At 39.8% G+C, this 22826-nt stretch overlaps 1 protein-coding gene across 6 annotated transcripts in view; it reads left to right on the top strand.

Annotated features, from left to right (window-relative positions):
- Window positions 1-22826, top strand: part of abr (ABR activator of RhoGEF and GTPase) — a 145929-nt gene that overhangs the window by 69059 nt on the left and 54044 nt on the right. For 5 of the 6 annotated variants that reach the window (XM_066658591.1, XM_066658592.1, XM_066658594.1 and 2 more), the window contains 9 exons: window positions 3056-3163; window positions 3890-3950; window positions 11367-11419; window positions 12582-12722; window positions 13203-13324; window positions 15827-15995; window positions 17269-17391; window positions 17687-17762; window positions 18376-18480. In XM_066658591.1, coding sequence (XP_066514688.1) covers window positions 3056-3163; window positions 3890-3950; window positions 11367-11419; window positions 12582-12722; window positions 13203-13324; window positions 15827-15995; window positions 17269-17391; window positions 17687-17762; window positions 18376-18480 — 958 coding nt within the window. Of the gene's footprint in view, window positions 1-3055; window positions 3164-3889; window positions 3951-4644; window positions 4902-11366; window positions 11420-12581; window positions 12723-13202; window positions 13325-15826; window positions 15996-17268; window positions 17392-17686; window positions 17763-18375; window positions 18481-22826 lie in introns of those variants that run through there. The other variant, XM_066658597.1, reaches the window with a different exon arrangement.

The raw sequence follows: 22826 nt of genomic DNA, 5'->3' as shown, positions 1-22826 counted from the left end.
ATGGCACTAAGCAAGACCAAAAAGCACAGAGAGAAAATCATAGTATTCAGAAATACAGTACAATATGACTTACTGTATCAGTGTTGCTGTCTAACACCTGAATGGATATTGTGCAGTGTTTTTTTTTTTTTTTAGCTTATTTTATGGTTACTTTAGCTTATATTTAGAGGGTTGATATGATTTATATGCTGTGTTTAGGCCTCGAACTGAACTGAAATGGGTTTTAGATCATTGAGGTGTATTATTACACATTTCACTCTGATACAGTCCATTCACTTCTAGCACTGAATGTCGAATAGCTGTAGTTTATAATACACGATCAACACAACCTGTCACCTTCTAAAATGATTTCTCTCACACCATTAGTCCACACACACACACACACACACACACTATCCATTTGTGTGTGTGCGCCCGTGTGTGTGTGTGTAGTAAAACATTATGGTATTAGTTCTGTAGGCAGATGGTGATGTAATTACAGACTCCCTCCAGCTCTCAAAACTCAACACAACCGTGAAAGACAAGAAGGGAATAACAGAGCAGAAGGGAATGGGGGATGAAGACTTGGAACAGGAGGACAATTCGAGGATGACTGATTTCAAAGTTTCACTCCTTTCACTTCTCTCTCTTTCTCTCTCTCTCCCTCCCTCCCTCTCTCTCTTTGCATCACACTTTTTCTGTCCTTCTGTCTCCCCCACTCTCTCTTTTGTTGTTTCATTACTCACTAATTCTCATTCACACCTTTTTACCCACACCTCACTCTCCCTGACTGTGTACATGTGTGTCACAGTTGAGGATAGCATGAAGTAAGTAGGTGAGAGGCAGAGAGGATGCAGGTTGCTTGGTGACCGTGGTAGCAGTGTGCACGTGTGTGTGTGTGTGTGTGTGTGTGTGTGTGTGTTTTAAACTTTGAGAAGCATTGAAATGTACAGGGGCATGTCAGGGCATGGAATCAACTGCAGGGGAAAAAAATGAAAAGAGGATAATCCTTTCACATCCGTCACTTCAGCATAATTCACATCTTACTTTGCATACACACCCTGGTGGTGAGGACACGTTCAGGCTTCACTTTTTATATCTAAATGATACTCTTTATTATTTATCTTTTTTATTCTTTATCTTGATTTGTTTATCTTTAGTACAAAACCAAACAAACAAACAAACAAAAAACAACCACACATTCATACCATAAGCACATCATTCTCTCTCTTTCACACACAAACACACACACACACACACGTAAACAGTGTGTGTTTTATATTAAAGTGCTGAGTGCAGCAGTTATGTGCTGAGTAAGTGGCGAGGGTAGGTGAGTGTCGCACTAGTTGGAGAGTTCAAGTACAGAGTGTTTTGTATGGTATTATACGTCAAGTGTTCAATAAACACTTCAGTGAATATGTTAATGAGCAGCATAGAAAAAACATATCATCACTGTCAAAATGTTATATGTTCATTTTTGCCTTTTTCTTTCAAGCAGACCAACAAATCTTCCAGAATAATCAAAATAACATGAGGTTCCATTAATTTACACATTGAGCAAACGAAAACCAGTTGCTGCTATTAGACACCAGTTAAAATAAGGCAGTTAAAGAGGTTTCTTACTTGTCTTTTTTCTTTTTCTTATTTTTTATTTTTTTTTGTGTGTTTTTTTTTTTCCTTCTAAGATTGTTTTTGTCCTGATCAAATGTGGACTGGAACACTTCAGCTTGGGCTTCTCTCTCTGTCTCTCTCTCTTTCTGTCTCTCCACCATCTGCACACAGAAAACTAATCACCACAGACCCGTTCGACAGAGAAACTGATGAAGTGAGATAGAGATGAGATTCAGGGGAGTGTGGAAAAAGGGAGAAAACTGATAGAAGCGGAAGAGAATACACCCACCCGGTGGTTAGGTCACTGCTTCACACAGAGCTGTTGCGTCATCAGACATGGGACACACACATACGAACACACACCTCAGCAGGACTTTGCACGGGGGAACTTTATTTATTTATTTATTTTTCCCAGCATGCTGCACTCCACCCACTTTTCAAGCTGAAACGGAGGTCTGTCCTGGACCCTTGTGCTGTTAGTATGCCTTGAGGTTCTCAGGTGACTTATAAGGGTGCAAAAATTTCAGTACAGTGCAGCAAAAAAATGTTTAAATTAATGTTTAAAACATGATTTGGAAATTTCAACCTTTTCCATTTCTTCCAAGGGTCCCTCACTTGACATTTTTATAGTAACCACTAGGGTTGGGTGATATGATACACAATATTCATTTCTCAGTATTTATTTTTCTGATAAGTTAAAACAAGTAAAGAATATGTAACATACTCACACACACACACACACACTCACTAGCTCAATCACATTAAACAAAATGCTTTAGAAGGGGAGCTATTCAGTGCTTCACATGACACTGTGTCCTTGTTCAGTCAATCTTTTACATGTCGAAGTGCACCAAATCTAATAAGCCGGACATAACTGTGCTCTCTTTGTAATGAAAAATTATGAAAATTACTCCTGAAGCACTGATGCTATCTATGATCTATTATACTAAGAAAGGTAAACATATTGTGAGATATAGTTGGATAATTTATCACAACAACAATAAATATTTTCATATAGCCCACCCAGAACTGATCAAAATGAATCTCAAGTCACAATACTGTTCTTCCCCCAGAAAGCTTTCCTCTTTACTTCTGTAATGGCGTCTTCACTTATGCCACACTTTTACTCTGCCCTTGGCTTTTGGTACACACTTCTGTCTTTTTAAAGAAATGTGATGTGTGATTGTGTTTGTTTGATTGTATTTGCTTTAACGGTCAGATACATTTAGTTCTAGACAAATGTCCTGTCAGGGAAAATAAAGCAAATTGATTTCAGCTCCTTCAGTTTTATTGAATTTTTCTCATTCTGTTTCTTTTTTGCTCCTCGGTGGATAGTGTCTCTGCTCATCTCTCCCTCATCTCTTTATCTCCTCTCTCTCCCTCTCTCTCTGTTGTGTATTAGAACTTCATGTTTTTTCTGTTTGAGGTTTATCAGGATTTCATGCTCCTTCTTCCCTTCTCTCAGGCCAGCCAGCTTGGTGTTTACAAAGCTTTTGTTGACAACTACAAAATGGCCCTGGAGACACTGGAGAAATGCAGCCAGCCCACCTCCCAGTTCCAGAAGATCTCTGAGGTACACACGTACACCTATGAACCAGTCAGTAATTAGCATAACTAGCAAATGTCGATTTGCAAATGTCTGAGAATGTTAAATGACCTATAGCTTAGAATTTGCAGTTTTGCTCCCAAGTGTTCAATAAGCTGTGAAATAATTTGAACATGCAATGATCAGTCGTAATATTTAGTCACCTTCTTGTGTTTACACTTGCTGTCTGTTCTACCAGCACCGCTGTTGATAATGGTACACTTTTACAGACTGTGGTCTGTTGCTCTGCATGCTCTGATAGCCTTTCCCCCCTCTTCTTCAGTGGTCAGACCTGTGTGTGTGAAATATATTTGATATATGTGAAATATTTGTATTGTTTTGTAGTATTGAGAAGACCTAAGCTGTATCCGAAATGGATCCCTATTTACTATTCTGCATATTACTCATTACTGTAATGAGTAATGCAGGTTTTTTACCAAACAATGCAGTCCCTTATGGGTATATGCTATCCACTAATATCATTATGGGATTATGGGATTGTTTGAGTGCACTGAAAGTTCTACACTAGGTTTTTGGGCACTCGTATGTTGGAATCCAAAAATAGTGCATTATATAGTGAATAGGGCGCCGTTTCGGGCACACTGTAAGTCTGTTATAACATTTCATATTTTACTCATATCAGGTAAAATGTAAATTTGTGTGCTTATGATATAAGACTCTGCTTCTGATTTGCTTGTGTTTTTTGTCTAACAGAATGTTAAAGTCAAAGGACCTAAAGACTCCAAAGACTGCACCACTACTGTAACCATGGAGGGTAAGACCAGCGCTGTGTGTGTGTGTGTGTGTGTGTGTGTGTGTGTGTTTGCAGAATAATAAGAGAAAATGAGACAGGGATATTGCACTTTTCGAAAATTCTGTTTATTTTGCCTGCTGCTTCTCTAAGAATGAGCTTAGCCTCAGACCTCTCTACTTGTGTATGCAGTGTCCACAGCCATGCTCTGTGTGTGTGTGTGTGTGTGTGTGTGTGTGTGTGTGAGGGAGAGAGAGCAGTCACTTGCTCATTCTGTGTGTCTGTGTGCAGTAGGTGGAATCAGATCTGTTTGTTCTCTCTCTCTCTCTCTGAGACACACACACACACACACACACACACACACACACACACACACACACACACACACAGAGCTTGGCTGTGTGTATGTACATTTTTGTATGTACATAGTGTGTATATACAGGCAAAGGGATACAAAAGGAATCAGAGCAGTAAGAAAAAATTATATTAAAATCATAAGAGAGTAGCAGTGGACAGCTACAGTTTGTGAGAGAGAGAGAATGTACTAAGTTATATCAGAGACACCATGCAGCAGCAGCAAGAGTAGGTAGGGATGAATGAGAGAAAGAGAGAGAGCGAGCGCGAGAGCACCAAACCAGAGCAGTAGGAGCAAGAGACACTGAGACTGTGTGTGTGTGTGTGTGTGTGTGTGTGTGTGTGTGTGTGTGTGTGAGAGAGAGAGAGAGAGAGCAGAGACAGAGGTACAGAGCAGCAGCAGAGGGAAAAGAGGATGACCAAGTGATAGAGAGCAAGATACAACCACAGAAATTGGAGAAAACGCAGATATAGCAGGGTTAGACCGCGAGAGACAGAACAGCAGCCAAGGCAAAAGGGTGGTGAACAAGTGATAGATAGAGTGCGGGAAAGCAAGAACAGTGAGAGGGGAACTCATGGAGATTCTTCTGGTGCTCCGGCTGTGTTGCAACTGCACTTACGGTAAGGAACGGCTCGCTTTTCTTTCATCTCCTGCTTGAGGAAACAGGTTCAGGATTCTCTTTACATTTGTATGAGTGGATTTAGCTGGCTTTTAGTCTGTTTGAGGGACAAGGGGGGATATACTGAGCTGCATTTGAGAACTAATTCAAATGCAGCCTCTGTGTGTCTTTTATGTGGGAAAGGCAGACCTGACTTGCCTTTGCTTTGGTGCTTCATGTGTTTTGTCAGTGTGTAATTGCATGACAGAGACCGAGAGAAAGAGTGTGTCCAGGTCAGAAGGTTTGCAGACTACAGTGTGATACAGAAATCTGATCTGGGGCTAATAACCTATTCTATATGTAGTGTGGTGCATGCCTGTGTGTGTGAGTGTGTGAGTGTGTAAATGCTTATGTATGTGTTTGTGTATGTGTTGCGTCTTCCTCCTTTTGAAGTTTCTCACCCTCAACTCTTGAGGTTGCTTGGGGATTATCCCCCATGATGCACCAGCCTTGGTTACCACGGTGATGGGTAATTAACAGGCCATGTAAGCACACACCTTCAAGTGTCAGAAGAACGAGAGCGGGGGGGATAGGGGGAGGATGCAAAAGAGAAGGAGCGATTGATTGGACTGATGCTTCTCTCTTTACACACCGGTCACGTTTGTTCTATAGAAGTCAAGTTCTTTCCCTCTGTTGCAACAGAATATAACCACAGAATATGAGATCAGATCAGCCTTGTCTCCGGAGATCTCTCAGGATGTGTGTGTGTGTTACTGGGGAAACACAACAGACTTGTTTAGCTGAATATTGATAAGCTACACCTCTGTTGGCCAAAATATACTAAAGTATGGTTAAAATAAGCATCACATTATCATTAATCTCAGTCTATAGCTTAACATATATGTTCATACACTGCTCATGCTTTCTGCTGTCAGATCCAAACTGTCCACTCCCATCCTAAAGCTCAGTAAAGACTCCCTCCTCACCACAAAAATCCAGTACACCACTGCCACAGTGAGCCTGATGTTTACTGATTGACTTGCAGGTGAGATGGAATCCTATAGCAGTTCAGAGCAGGGCGTTGACATTTGAATGAATTTGTGTCTGTGTATAAAAATCCATGGCAGAAAGATAAGCAGACCTCGGCTGGAGATAATCTGAAGGCTTTTAAATTCTCTTTCCCTCAGTTTCTCTCTCTCTCTCTCTCTCTCTCTCTCTCTCTCTCTCTCTCTCTCTCTCTCTCTCTCTCTCTCTCTCTCTGTCTGTCTCAGTCCCTGCTGTTTGTCAGTCAAGACTATAATGACTGAAACCCTGTTTCCACCAGATAAGTAAATATGTGCCTCAACTCCATTTCACGCATCAATGTAGTAATTTGTTCTCTGTCAACGAAAATCTCTGCATCTAAATCGGACGTGTTAAGTTCAGAAGTTATTTTGTGCCTGGATTAATTTCTCACTGACAAATATTGACCAGTGGTAGCACAGTGCGGGTGTATGCAAGAGTTACTGTGCGAAGGGTTTCTTTTTTTTGTTTTGTTTTCTAATGCAACAAATATTGTAGTCAATCCAGATCAGTAGATGTTAGATGTAAGTGTGTTCAACACACTTTTTCCCACCAGTGAAAATGTGGCAAACAAGGACGGTAACAATTTCACAGGTAATTTTTTTTAAACCCTTGCAATTGGCTGAGGCCTATTGGCAATAATTTACCCCATGCCCCCTCCCTTCTGTCAAAAGTTCCAGGGGTGTTGTGCAGTCCACAGTCATAAAAATGTTGGGAAACCCCACTTTGTATTGAGTGACTTGTATAAGGGACAAATGTGTGCAATATCTGGCCTCCAGTCATCAAATCCAATCATAAGCAACACAGGAGACAGGTTATGACCACATAAAATGGCAGATATAGAAGGATTTATGTCTGTGTCCATTCATAATTAAATCACGCAAGATGGAGATTATGGGTGGCACGGTGGCGCAGCAGGTAGTGTAGCAGTCACACAGTTCCAGGGACCTGGAGGTTGTAGGTTCTAGTCCTGCTCCGGCTGGCTCGGTGGTTTGGTGTGTTCTCCCCATGTCTGCTTGGGTTTCCTCTGGGTGCTCCGGTTTCCTCCCATGGTCATAAGACACACATTGGTAGGTGGATTGGCGACTCAAATGTGTCCATAGGCGTGTGTGTGTGTTGCTCTGTGAAGGACTGGCACCCCCTACAGGGTGTTATCCCACCTTGCGCCCAGTGATTCTGGGTAGGCACCGGACCCACCGCGACCCTGAACTGGACATGATTTAATTAATGAATGAATGAAGATGGACATTATTACCAGGTTTAAACAGAGCTAAACTGTCAATTTTGATATTGTAGTGAGACAGATGAAGTGATTTTGTTGATTTCTGGTAAATATCTTGTATATTAGCTGTGTATAAAATTGGGGTACATCTGATATGTTTTAGTAATTTAGTTTGGCCCACTTTGAAATCCTGATTAATCAAATGGAGCTGTCTGCAGTGACTTTGAGAACTGGCCCAAGACTAACAAATGGATACCCACACATTCACATATGCACAATGCCCTGAGGGCAGCTTCATCCCCTAACAGGCAACAGATCATCTGCTGCTGATTTACTTTCAAAGCTTTTCTTTCTCTGTCCTGGATAACTAGAGTGCACTTTAGTGCTGTGCTAGTCAAACTTGTTTCTTTGATGCTCAGAGCACGCCAACAAAGGCTTTACAATCAATGCTCAGGCCTTCTTTCCCAGGCCTAATGAATGAAGGACACTGAGGCTAAGTTGGTTCAGAAGTCCTAGAACTCAGCACTGGATCAGCGAGTGTCCTTTGGTAATGTAAATGTGGGATGTATGAAAACACAGTCATGTTTAAAATATAAGATAACGGAAGACGAAATTAAAAACAGAGCTAGAGAAAATGGGACACATGCTAAACTCGATGGACCACCAAAATTAACACCGTCAGCTAATGAGGGCACATAAGCAGGGCTCATATGAACATGTGGTCTGAAACAGCTGCGGAACTACATTGAAACTGCAGCATAGAACAAAGTGAAACCTTGTGTATTTCTGCACCAGGTCTGTATCTCAAACAAAGCTCAAGCCACAAAGAAACTTATATCTAAACTGTGAACACAAACCCAGTTGGATGATCAGAATTTGACACTGCAAATAGTAATAAATGGTTTGTAAGTCTTCAGTTTAAAATAGGAAATGATGATGTAGTTTTCATAATTCATGAGGCTCTGTTGATTTATTTCATATTCAGTAACAACAGCCAGATTATTATAGTTGTTATTAAAGGAAACGTCTATGAAACACAGTTCACTGTGGTTTGATTTTGTTCAGAAGCTCTGTGTCATTTAAGGTGGAACGGTACACACATGAAACGAGAGTTCAAGAAGGGTTATTAATTAAAGAAACTGGTTCTATATAGAGGCGTGAACACTTGATTAAAGGTTCCTCTATTGTTACGATGTCAAGCTTGTAATAATAATCTGAAGAACACTTTCATGATGCAAAGAACCCTTTAATTATTCCTAAGGTTTATCAAATATTCAGGGTTCTATATAGAACTATTTCCTTTAATAAAGAAGACTTTTAGAAGCATAATTTTGAGTGTGATTAAAAGGAAAAAAGACTTGTTCGTACATGGCTGAATTTGAACTTATTCCAGTTAACAACTAGAGTTGTTTAATTTTGTAGCACTTTTGGTAAATACAGTTATCTCCTGAATTTGGAGACATCCATTTTAAGTGATCCAAAACAGCAAAATAAGTCAATATTAGCCACTTATGGAGCAGGAATAGAGCAATATCCTCAACTGGGTTCATGCTTTTAAATTTTGGAGTTATCTCCAGTGTCTAAAAAAAATATCCAGATGCCTCTGCCGTGAGCAGTGAAAGAAAGACTAACATACTGGACCGAGACAGTTTGATTTTTTTTTTTAAAATATACTGACACTGGAACTTCGTAAACACATTAGATTGGTTTCCAGCATGCAAACTGATTACAGAAATAGCAAATAGTGAGGAAACATCTGAAGTTTATAAAAAGTGTTTTTGTTTACAATCAAGCTTAACTTTAGTGACACATTGTAACCTCAAACATCTTTATCAGCTGACCAGTCAAGATGCAGCTTGGTGGAAATAACCAATATACATTAGCTATGCTAATATACAGAAGCCAGTCTTCTGGCTTTCTTGAAATATTGTGTAATTAAATTTGGTGAATTTGATCTAGATTTCTCCAATCAACAGCAGATATTTCATGGCAGTTGAAAAAAGAAAATAAATAAAGAAACAAAGATGTGCCAGATCGATGGTGTGGATTGCGGTTGATCCACTGTGGCGACCCCTGATGGGAGGGAGCAGCCGAAAAATGAAGGAGATACATTAACCAATCATTATGTTAATACCAGTTTTATTAATATCTCATAATCTAAGCAGACACCCACTTTTTCCTCTGAGTCAAATTAATTATATGAATCACACATTACACTCCCTTAGGCCAGTCTGTCTCATCAGCTTATATGTGAACATTCCTGTTTCTATACTGCTCTCTAAAATTGGCCAAATTATATACTGATACTTTGCACTTTAATGTTGACTGACTGTTTATATGGCTGTGTTTCTGTTGTCTGCAGAGTATGAGCTGTGTAATCTTTGCTCTTTATGTAAGGATGTTGCACTACCTCTGGTCAGCAACACTGGCTGCGTGGTGGAGCCAATGGCTGACTTAATAAACTATTGGAGATCAGGGATTGGCCAAACCTGAGTGGCATTTTATAGTGTGTGTGTCTGTGTGTATCTCTGTGTCCGTACATAATGGATTGTTACTGAGTTAAGGCCAGAAATCCGAGCCAATATGTGAGAGAGAAAAATAGATGCAAAGGACATAGGGTCCTTCTCCTCTTCTCCACTCTAACCACTTAGCAGCATTAATCTCACTACATCTATATTATTTAACTGACGTTCTTGTGACCCAGCAAACATCAGTGTAGTTTTATTGGTTATAGTTATAGGATATGTAGTCAGCAAAGTCATGTAAACCTTTATTAAAGAAACTAAATTAGTGCAATATTGTTATATTTTGAGCACCATGTTTGCTGCATTTTATTTGTTCCCTTAAAGGATTGAACGTGTGTTAAACTCACTCATGACAACATCACATATTCAATAGACAGCAGAGTGGAATTGTTGAGTAATTATTGACTGATCAGAGTTATTGATGAATATGTTGAAGGCTTCAGGTACATGCAGTAACTGCAAAATGTTAACAATGTTACAAAGGTACCTCAATTTTTCTTTCTTCCTTCCAATAGAAATGCTCTAGAATTACTTGGAATAACTAAGCCCCACATTAGCTTCTGTTACAAGTTAATGTTTTTTTCCTTCTTCTGTTTTGAAGTCTTTTTCTGTAATGATGTGGTTATAAGAGTGAGGAATTGTAAAGGAATCCACACATGTCATAGCTGAAGAGGTTAAGAAGGGTCCTGCTGACTGCAGTAGAGGAAATGTGGATCCGGACCGCTCCTTTAATGCAGCAGAGGGAGAGAAAGAATGAAGAAGAGCTGCTAAAGATACATGACTAAATATGTGCTGCTTACACCCAGCCTCAGACATTTCCTCAGAGCCCAGAAAATAACATGCATCTTTGTTAAGTGCTGGTTTTCACCGGAGATAAATTGTTTATTTTTATTTTTTTAATTATTATTTCTTTTTTTTACATTTTGCGTGTGTGGGGTGGGTGATGTACTGAATAAAAAGACTGTGGGCAGAGAAATAAGAGTACTGTTTACATATCTAGAAAATGAGAATGGCAAAAAAAATTGCACCTCACTGCTCACTCCTGAGCTCTCATGCTGAGCTGAGCTGTTGTCATGTAAAGAAACCATGTGCTGAAACCAGTTCTGAGCAAGGCTGTTTAGACAAGGGGAGAACACTTCTGCAGTGTTTGATCCTTGTGGTATTCTGTACATACAAGTATTTCACAGACATTTCATTAAGACATCAGAACTGTGTTCACTGGTGAAAAAGGGGTAGAATATGGCCCCTTTAAAAACATTTCTTCACTTTCTTCTGTTGTTTTCAGATACATGTTTCTTTTTAGACTGCAATAACTAAACCATATGGATTGGGGCGTAAACAGTCCTCTCTCCTGATAGTTCATTAACATGTTAGTTTAGATCCGATAGTTTAAATCTCTCTCTCTCTCTCTCTCTCTTTCTCACACTCACACTCATACTCACACACATGCACACGCACACACTGGAAGTGTTAGGAGTGCTGCTCTCATCCTGAGGGACTTCTCTGTGCACTCAACTGTGTAATAGACTTTCAGAGAGGTGTTTTTTTCCCTCTGTGTGTATTTGTGTGTGTGTCTGAGTGTGTTTGTTTTAGTGTGTTAAGGGTGCATGTTCTATAAAATTATGCTGTCTGACTGTCTTACAAACTTACTAATGTAACATCCTTCTTCTCCTTACAGCTCTGCTCTACAAACCCATTGACCGGGTCACTCGCAGTACTCTCGTACTACATGTGAGTATACAACACACACCATACGCATACTCTCTCTCTCTCTCTCTCTCTCTCTCTCTCTCTCTCTCTGAGCTGTATGATAACAGCTAGTGGAGCAGAGTCTGAACAATAGCTACTCCATCACAAAGGTCACCTTTATTTAATGTTATATGACACACACACATTTTAGTTTTGTGTTATCAGAGAGCAGTGAGGTGCTCTGTGCGTTTTCTGTGCCAAGATACGTTTGTAGAAATGTGCTGACATGAAGAGCGGCCAATGTGCTTCCAAAGCCCTGTCTTATACAAACCCATTCCCCTGCACACTGTTCTCTCATTTACTGCCTTTGTCCGTTGCTTCACTGTTAGATGTTTAAATGCTCTCGAGATGTTTTTGATGCATAAAATAGGTTTCTCCTTAAAAGTGCATCTTTCTAATTAAAGATGTTTCATTGATTTCACTGTCCTTTGTCTCTTATATATATATCATTATATGTACTATCATAGACTTTATATATCCTAAATATATCCCTGCCGTTAATGTCAGTGAACAGCGCACAACATCATCAAGTAGAGCTGATCTGGAGAACCTAAAAAAGCACACCATCTACATCCATATGAATATTGTTTAGTGTAAAAGTCAGAGACCATGATTCATTTGTTAAATTTCTTGTGTAAAATGGCAATTCATTGGTCAAAATTATTGCTGTCAAATCTATTTATAGAAATCAGATTCCTATTCATATTCATGTCCTTATAACAGTCCCTAGTGCAAAGCTATCGTATTTTAAAGAAAATATTGCTTTACTGTAGTAAACTTTAGTAAACTAGAGCAGCATGGCGGTGCAGCAGGTAGTGTTGCACTCAGACAGCTCCAGGGACCTGGAGGTTGTAGGTTCTAGTCCTGCTCCTGGTGACTGACTATGAGGAGTTTGGTGTGTTCTCCCTGTGTCCACGTGGGTTTCCTCCGGGTGCTCCAGTTTCCTCCCACGGTCCAAAAACACACATTGGTAGGTGGATTGATGACTCAAAAGTGCCCTGTGAAGGACTGTGTTCCCACCTTGTGCCCAATGTTTCCGGGTAGGAAACATGACCCTGACCTGGATAAGCGGTTACAGACAATGAATGAATAAATTAATACATTTTAGTAAACGTACTTTATGGCACTATGTGTGTTAATGCAGGACCTACTGAAGCACACTCCTAAAGAGCACCCAGACTTCGCTTTGCTGCAGGATGCCTTGAGGATCTCCCAGAACTTTCTCTCCAGCATCAATGAAGAGATAGACCCCCGCAGGACTGCTGTCACCACGCCCAAGGGAGAGGTGGGTATATGACTGTTAAGTCTCAATATATTTAACCTTGTTTGTGACCGTACAGATTTGGTCATAAACATATACACAAAAATTTCATGCTGTATTATCACTCCCAAGTCTCTGGAGTGAACAGTGTTTGTGACGTATTTCCAGAACCCCAGTGCTGATTCACCCCTCATCCCCCGCTCCTCTCTCCTCCACATAGCTCAGAAGAAGTCTTTATTCATGCCTTCTTGACGTCCACCTTTCAGAAGGGATATTCTAAGCCTCGCTGTCTTTTTCTAAAGAAAGCCTCAAAGAAGGAAGCTATTTTAGTCTTTTCATTTGAAACTCCCCTGACACTGTAACGCCTTTAAGAAAGGCATGAGCTCTCTGAAGTGTTAGGTAAAACTCAGGAGCCTGCCATAAGCCCAGCTGCTGTTCTTTAAAATGCAGACTACATATAGAGTTGTGTGTGTTTTTATGGACTCTGATGTGTGTGTGTTGTAGGCTCGTCAGCTGGTGAAGGACGGGTTCTTGGTGGAAGTGTCTGAAGGTTCTCGTAAACTCCGCCATGTTTTCCTCTTCACTGATTTGCTTCTGTGTGCCAAAATGAAGAAGACTTCAGTAGGGTAAGATGCACTCTGGGCACTCGGGTCTTTTGACCAGTAAGAGACCACCAGTAATTAGTGACTAATTATTAATTAAGCCTAAAATACACCAAACTTGTAATCAAAAACAAAACCCTTAAGAAAATAACTTGTATATGCGAATTGGCAGTTCTTAACCTCAAGGTTAGAGAAGCAGGCGTGGGACTGGAAAGTTGCTTGTTCCAGCCCTTGGACCAATATGAAAATTGGGGGCTTTCTCCTTCCTCATAATTCAGGGCAGAAGTGTCACTGAGTATGGCAACTAATCTCCAGCTTCTCTTTGGTGGCTGAGGTGGCTGCCAGCCACTTTGGGTGTGCGCTTACTGCCTCTAGCGTGTGTTTGCAAAGATTGTGTGTGTGTGTGTGTGTGTGTGTGTGTGTGTGTGTGCGTGTGCGCACTGCCACAGATTTTAATTGCACTGTCAATTTAATTGTACTTTAAAACTCAATCATCACATGCTTATGATCACAGATATTGACTAAAATCTGCAGAACCTCATGCAAATGATTCCAAAAACGTTCCTGAGAGTGAATATTAAATTGCCTATTCAGACTAAAATAAAAAAAAAATTTTTTTTTACATTTTTTTAAACTGATGTGATAACATATAGTTTATGTCAGTTAATAATTAATTGGCATGTCATTCATATACTTGATAACTTTTTCTTCATTTCTTCTGAGAATTGGGGGTGAGGTCTTGCTGTCATGATTTTACTGATGAATGCATTCATTTAGAATGTATTCATATTTTTTGTCACCCAGCTGTCGTCTTGGTTACTGTAACCCAGGAGGCATTGCATGATTGATCAAAGCTGTCTGTTATCATGTCACCATAAACACATCTATTCTATTTTTGTATTTTTCCATGTTGTAGATAAGCTTTCTGTTAAGCCACATTAGCATCATAGCTGAGGTGCTAAGCTAAAGAAAAAACACCTCATATGCAAACCTTGTATTGGTTGATTGACCAGAATATGCTAGAACATCGTCCACTTTAATTAAGAATGTTAAATTGTGAGGAAAACCTAGAACAGGATTACTAAGTGATGTTTATTAAAATGGCCCTCCTGACAACCATAGCGTATTGAAATTGACTTTGTACAGCTGTTCTCAGGCTGAATGAGTTCACCTTTTACAGGTATTTCCTTCTCCCAGCCACAACATTGGGGATTTATGCATATTATGTTTAGTGTATTGACTTCTAAAGCACTTAATCTTAATCTTGATCTTAATTTCACTCTGTAGTCATCGCAGCAGCCGTCTGGGCCTTAATGTTCCCGTCCCCATTAGAGCAGCTGTTCATCATTAATAGCTGCACTGTGCTGAGCTTTTTTTGGGGCCCCTGACAGACCCATTAATATTCAGTGTGTTAATTAGGATGAATGAGGGTCGTGGAGTCTGTAATTGGCGCTGTGTGTAAGTGGAGGTGTTTAATATGCTGATTATATGCCACTGCAGCACCAAGCTGGGGTGCTGTAATCTGGCCTGAATAAAGAATGTTTATTGGAGTGTTTTGAGGGATTTTGTTTAAACTGAACATAACTCTGTTTGGCTCTCTTTCTTGTGATGAATAGATTGAGGCATGTTTCACACAAACAGTTGTAAATATATTAGCCCCTCAGGTTATGTTGATGTGATTGAAGTGAAGATACATATGTTGTGTAAAAAGAATACATTTCTGCAAATTGTAATAGTAACCTCAGCCATTAAATAATAAACAAAAAAGCATAAGCAGAGATAATGTTTTAGGTTGGAATTTGGTCTCTGTAAACAAAGAAAATGTGAAATTTACATTTAGAAGTTGTTCTCAAACAAAAGACATATTGAGCAATAGCTTTTTCCATTTGAGAGCAATTGATATGTAAGTTATTGTAATTTTCTTTACTTGGGACTTTATAAGTCAATGCTGTCTCCCTTACAGCTGGTTCAAAGTGCAGCATTTAGGCTTCTGATTGGTACCAAGAAAGGAGACAGTGTTCCTCCTGGCCCTTTTTACCAGTTGGGCATGGAATACAGTTTTATAAACAACTCCCAAGGCAAGGCTAAAAATTACATTTCTTTAGAATTAGAATCACTTTATTGGCCACTGTGAATTTGTTCTCTGCATTTAACCCAATCCGTGTAATGAAACACACATTTACACACACACTAGTGAAAACTAGGCCCAGATCCCGGCTGAGGCAATCAAACCATTTTTGTGGCAATCCTTCAAGTTATGAAACAGTTCATTTATGTATATATATTTGTAAACAGTCCGGCTTAAAAATCGAATTATTTTCTCAGGAGTTTGAGTCCTTGTATTTAGGTCTGAAATCTGTTTATCGGTCCTGTTTTGTCATCTGTGGTTTAATTTGTTGTACTCTTTTTATTGGAAATTCCTTGATTTAGATGAGGGTTTTTATAGAGAAGGGGGACTCATAAAAACTATGACGTACCTTGTCTGCCTCTGTCCTCACTCTTTTCTGCACTTGTGTTTCTCTTCAGGAGGAATCAGCAGTATGAATGTAAGTGGTACATTCCTCTGGCTGACCTGATGTTCCAGACGCTGGACGACTCGGACTCCTGCCCGCACGTACAGACCCTTCCTGAACACGAGATAGAGGAGATGAAGATCAAGATTTCCGTCATTAAGAGCGAGATCCAGAAAGAGAAGGTGCTGATTGTTTTCCTCCTTTCTCCTTCGGCTCTCTTCATACACTGTCCCTTTTTCAAACCTGCTGCTGTGTTGGTTTTAAATATGCTAGGGTGGGGACATTTCCATTCATATATTACTTATATTGTCTCCTGAAACAGTGTAATATCTCTCTCATAGTATTCCTGGCAGACATTGTGTTTGTGAATGTAATAAGAGTGGGAGAAATTGTTTATCTGTATAACGGTAAAATTAAGTACATTTAATTCAATAATACAACTGTATGCAAAGGAGCTTACCATAATCACTACTCACCCAGGTCTGTTCTTGTGTATTGTCTCAAACTGGGCTGTTTATTTTACCTGACACAGACTCTGAAAGGCAGTTCCTTCTGCTGCTTTTGTAATAGTTTTGAAATAGACCTTGTGTGAATTCCCACTGTTAAAGCAGTGCTACTGGGAATGACATCACTCAATCATAACCCTTGTTTCCAGTAAGACTCATATAAACAGACACAGTGTACGTTTGATTGTACTTTTATCACCACAATCATACACACACATTTCCTCTGTTGTCGGGATTTGCTAAATCTTCTATACACACACACACACACACACACACACACACACACAGTTTGTTTCAGATTTTAGTAAGTGGAAGTGATATTTTTTTGACTGCGGAGAAGTACACACAGAATAAAGGAATAAATAAAACGGGAGGGCGAGAGAACAGCAGGAAAGAGACGGAGCCAATCAAAGGGGGCCGGAAATTTCTATGATTGAAATGTGATTACTCCTTCATTTGTGTGTGCTTCCTGGCAGGGGTTTGTGTGTGTGTGACAGCTCTTTAAAGGAATATTCCAGGATAGGCTTGGGTGATGCGAAGCACAATAGCCCCCCTTGGGGAGCAGTCTCTGAATGTGAGTTTGTGAGAAATAGGGCAGTTCCTGGCTGTGAATGTGTGTGATTGAGTTACAAGCCAGTTCCATATGTAACTTGCATCTGATTTGTACTTTTTTTTAATATATTAATCTGATAAATTACTCTTATTTTGAACTATATTTCACCAAGGTATTCATTTCTGTTTCTTCTTCATTTTTAATGATGTACATAAATACTTCCGACTGAGCTTTGTTTTCCTTCGTTAATGAGAGGCAGTATGTTGATGTCATTTAATTGCGTTGTCCTGGCACCCCGGCCTTCTTCAGCATTTATTTATGTATTTTTTGCTCAATCTCTGTCTATGTATTTTTAACAAACTATTCTAATTTAAGTGTTTGTGTGTGGTTTAACAGAAAGCGCAGAAGGGTCAGAGTCGTAATGTGGACCGTTTGAGGAAGAAGATGAATGAGCAGGAGTCATGCTTGCTGCTGCACTCACCAACAATTCCCTTCCGCATCCACAGCAAACATGGCAAGGTAACACACACCACATCATACACTGATTAAGACACAACCTTCATGGTAGTATGCTGGGTTGTCACTTTATCACACTGTTCTTTCAGTTATTGGAGATGTTTTGGAAGACATACTTATATGTACAACGTAATTTTCCAGGACTTGCTCCAAACTACTGCAATCTAAATGAGAGCATCTTTGCCACTCTGGACCGTGCTGTTCTGTTTCCGCTAGAGGGAGCTGTTGTCTTGTGTTTCAACAATTTGTATTTCTGTTTCTTGCCCTCCCTACTTCCTCCCGCTCTCCCTCCATCCAGAGTTACTTATTCCTGCTGTCATCAGATTATGAGAGATCAGAATGGAGAGAAAGCATTCAGAAACTCCAGAAGAAAGGTCAGAATTCCCTTACACACACACACACACACACACACACACACACACAGAAACACAAACACAGAGTAGTTGTACAACCATTATACTTTTGAAAATGAGGGACAGAAAACTTGCTGAAATCAGTAACTGGAAATGAGTAAAATGAATAGACTAATTTCCAGTGCTGCAATAGCAAGAGGGCAGCACTGTGGTTCAACTGGCAGTGTCACATTAACATAACTCCATGGTCCTGGGTTCAGTCCCCACCTCAGGTAACTGTCCGTGAGGAGCTTCTGAATGGTCTAATTGTCTATTTTCATGGTGATTGATGTTATTAAACAGATCAGTTCAAATTTCCACTTCCTTCCCAATTTTTTAAGTAAATATCACTTACAGTAATATACAACGTACCCTCCAAAAATGGTATTGTCAACTAGTGGTGGCTAGGGGGCGCAACTGGACAATAAAATATTTCATAGTCTCCCCACCCTGCCATTTACCTTCATCTAGAGTGTTAAGTATATGTGTAGACTGTTGTGTACCGACTACTAAATTGCTAAATTGTAGTATTGCAGGACGAAGTATTACCTGGTGAAATTCCTGAGTTTCTAATACAGTGCTTTTCTCATTCCAGATCTACAGTCATGTGTGCTAAGTACACTAGAGCTTCAGGTTCTCACCAGCTCCTGCTTCAAACTACGCACTGTCCACAATATACCGGTCACCAGTAACAAAGACGGTGAGACACACACACACACACACACACACACAAATATTTGGCATACTTCAGAAATGAAAAACCTATCTCTTCAGTGGCTGATAAAAACAGAGAAATCTTGATCTTGAATGTCAGTGAGATCATGTTCTTCTAAAAACGCTATCAGAGCTAAAAAGGTTAAACTGCTCTGCAGAACTGGGCTTTAAAAAAAATGCAGCCTCTCACTCTCACATTCTTTTCCCTCTCTGTCCTTATTCCTTTTTTCTCTCTTATTCTATCCTTCTCTCTCTCTCTCTCTCTCTCTCTCTCTCTGTCTCTCCCTGTCTCCCTCTCTTCTTAGGAGCGTAGTTGTTAAGGAATCTAGGTTACAATCTGCTTCTAATCGAGTGATAACCTATGGCATGTCTCTCTCTCTCTCTCCTCTCTCTCTCTCTCTCTCTCTCTCTCTCTCTCTCTCTCTGTGTGTTGGGCCTTTTTGGATTTGGGTGACATTAAGGCCATCTGTGTGACCCAGTGAGTGGCTTTCTGAGCCAGGTTTAGCAGGGCAGAGACGCTAAGGTCCTGCTGGACAATGCTGCTTTAGCTCTGGAGCCTACAGTACAGGGCACTAATTAATGAAGGTTTCTAGAATAAATTAATCTGTGGATATTATTAGATGAATCAACTAATCAAACCGTTTTGCCCAGATTTTAGTGCTGGTGTTCTAAAATAAATCAGTTGCTGAGATTCTCCAGCTTCATTTGTATGACTTCATGGAGAGATTTTTTGTGCAGACTGAAAGAATCAACACAGCCCCCCAGTTTACTTCAACCCAAATTAAGAGGCTAAATGAGCCATTTTCCTTTGTTTTCTGGACAGCTGGTGGTAAACAAACAGATTACTGTGGTCTTTCCATTTGTTTTTCTGAGATGCCTGGTGAATGGACCTTGGACTTAATTGAGCTGTGTAATATTTATATGCTGTTGAGGACCTTATGCTTTATGTAGAGCTTTATGGGAATGTAACAACGGGTAACAGTATTGACGTAAGCAATTATATTTATACATGTGTCATGCCCCCTGGTGGCCATTACAGGTGATGTTGCCCAGAATATAATCCTTCAAATGTTCTCTTTTTTAAGTCTACCCTAAGTTTGCCTTCTATTTTTGGACACTGACAACTGAGCTCTTGTTGTCATTTTAAGAAAATTACATCTGCCCCCTTTCCTCTTATGTCTTATGTTTTTTTGTTGATTGCTATGGGTCATATGGAGAGGTTATATGTCAGAGGGCACCCTTCATTTCTTGTAAAAAAAAAAAAATAAAATAAAAAAAAATTTTACAATTTCTGAAAGCCGGTATAATGTAGGCTTTTATTGTGTCAACCCTTTTGCATATATTTCACATTCTGTTCTTTAAAAGAGACTGTTTCTCCATTAAATCTACAAGAATATTGTCTACACTTGTTCTTACATAGCAGATTGGGGGGGGGGGGGGGTCTAAAAAAAGAGCACATGTCAGGGTAAAAGAGGACGTCTGGTCACCCTATACACGACTCGTCACGCTTAAAGCATGTAGCCCTTCCACTGACAGGGTTCCACCTGCGGGTGATGTCGCAAAACCCTGTCTCTCAGGAATCGCTGGCTTTGAAAACCACAACAACGGTGGCAGTAGAGTTATGCGCTGTTTACTCATCGTGTATTCGCATTTTGTTTTAGTTTTTGGACTGAACACAGCTCCGTGCCCCAGTTTTACTTGTTGTACGTTCAACTTTCACTGGAAATGTTCGTCGGCCATCGGCCCAAGGAGCATATAAACCTCTTCAAAACACCTCGAGGTAAAGTTACGAGCTGCCATTCTGAGTCCGATAAAAATAAACGTGAAAGCCGCTGTAAATTAAGAAATTTTACAAGCGGCAAGTTTGTGCTGGATTTGAATGAGCTCTGCATTTCGTGGTGATGGACGTGGCTTTGGCCAATCAGAGCTCTGCAGGGTTACACATGCTCTCCATTATGAAAGGACTGTAGGACTTATAGATATTATGTTTACTTTTATATTTAAGATTAAATGAATTGTGCTTAATGGCTAAGGATTGGAAAGGTAATAAACGAAGGACGGTTTTGGCTTTTGCCCAGTACTGTGCAGAGTTACAATTTAACATGCTTGTTCTTTCTATATATTGTTACTATAAAAACATCAGGAGATTTTGCAAACCAGCCAGCTCAACGTAGAGAGCTCAAAGTATATCAAAAGGCTGTTTTGTATTCTCTCCAACTGTAATATTTATCCTGGTCTTTAAGCGGTATTATGAGGTTCAGGTATCTGAGGTTATTTTGGGTATCAGGGTTTGTTGTACGTGAGTCATATATATGATATATTTGGCAGTTAAATCTCCCATCAGCCTTTAAAGCCTTTTCTGCTAGAATTAAGGAACATGGTCAAATAAAGACCAGCTGTTGGAGGAATGTTAGAGCGCCCCAAAAAAAAAAAAAGGTTCAGACTGACAGAACAGGATCTTAGTGGGGGTCCTTCTTTACAGGATCTGTGTGTGACATTGGGGCTTTTCCTACAGAGTGAAGGGGTAGAACAAAAGCTATGGTATATTCTCATTCCAGACAGAAACCCTCTTGTTGATATCTTGAAGTGGAAGTGCTCAGGACAGGACAAACTTCATCTGTCTGTTCTCTTTGAAGCTGTAGTCAGTGTGAAAATCTGTCATTACATGGAGAAACTGTATAGTCTAAGGAGTTTCACTTTGCACAGATGCCGTTAAAGCCCCTCAGCAACTGGCTTACATTTTGTTCCGGGCTTTAATATGATACTAATAGTTTTAAACTCCAGTGCCTGAAGGAAGGGTATCTAAAGTTCATGCTCTTTCATGTTGTGTTGAGCCAGTTTGAGCATTAAGTCAAGAGGAGTTGTTGTCATTTTGCTCCATAACTACTTAACGATGCATTAATTATTGCTACTTAAATGAATCACATAATCCACTAATGGTTCTTCTGAAATCAAGGACATCCACAGGGAGTTTGTACTTCCTTTGCTGTAATAAAGGCTTTTCACTACACATCAGAACATCACTGTGAGGATTTGATTGCTTTAAGTCACTAAAGCGTTAGTTAGTACAGGTATTAGTGTTAGATGATTAATTTTGGATCACAAACTGAAGTATTGGGATGAGTTGAACTTGTGTTTGTGATCTGGAACCACCGTTCCACTGTACAAAACCAGATGGGGGTTTATACCCCTTTATACAGTCATCTTTGAGCATGGTGACCTTAGGCTTGTGTCTGGATGCTCCAGAGAATCCAATGTTTATTTCAATGTTTTATTATGGAGATTATATTACTGTGAACAGGACACCTGTTTTAGCAAGGAGTACATCATCAAGTAGCCGAAATCTCTCATAAGAAGGAGCGTCTACAAATTTTAGGATATATGGTGTACTTTCTATCACAAATGTGGTAGTATTTCAATGGTTATTGTACAGAGTTTAAGCAGGATATTTTTTATTGTTTTGCTTGTTTATATAAGGTGCTATTGAGAAATAATTGACATCATCTTATACCATGGTAAGGGTTTAACAAGCTCAAAACCCAACTTGTGAATACATCGATACACAACAGGCTTACTGCGCTGGATTCTTTTGAATTTACCAAACCACATATCACACTGATGGGTCAGCGTGAGTTTAAAGAGACTCAGCCTGTCCACTTCTGGTCAAATAAACTCAGGCAGTGGGGAGAAGGTAACCTGAGTACTGTCACCCACAGCACTCTGACTGATACAATAAGATTGTGTGTGTGTGTGTGTGTGTGTGTGTGTGTGTGTGTGTGTGTGTGTGTGTGTGTGTGTGTGTGTGTTTTGAAGGTCAGGGCCACCCTGAAACATTGGCAAGAGCAAAGGTCCTGTGGAGATGAGATGTGTTCTCTCTCTCCTTCTTTCTCTCCTTAGATTCATTACATAATAAGCCATATTTATAAAGCACTTTGCTCACTCACACATTTGAGTTAAAGATCATAGGTGGTTTTAGTGGTCATATGCATGTGACCTTAACATAATAATTAGCAAAATATTGCTTAAGAGAAAACTAAGTAATGTTTTAGCTTAAATCTACAGCTTCAAAGTCATTTGTCATGCCTCACTGACCTGTATTAGGGTCATCATTGTTACTCGGGGCTCAGCACTGCAGAAACTGCACTATGCAACTATAGGAGGAGCCAAGTGGAAAAAGGCTATAAATCAGTATTTCAGCTTCTCGCACCTAACATTCCTTGTATTTAGAGTAAACAGAGGCTCATTTACTTTTATAGGAACAGGCACTGAAACCAGACATTTTGAGTAGTGATGTTTAGACAGGGCATGCAAACATTCTGACCAAAGTATGTC

The sequence above is a fragment of the Hoplias malabaricus genome, chromosome 2, assembly GCF_029633855.1.
Source record: "Hoplias malabaricus isolate fHopMal1 chromosome 2, fHopMal1.hap1, whole genome shotgun sequence".
NCBI lineage: Eukaryota > Metazoa > Chordata > Actinopteri > Characiformes > Erythrinidae > Hoplias > Hoplias malabaricus.
This window is presented reverse-complemented; position numbering and strand designations above follow the sequence as displayed.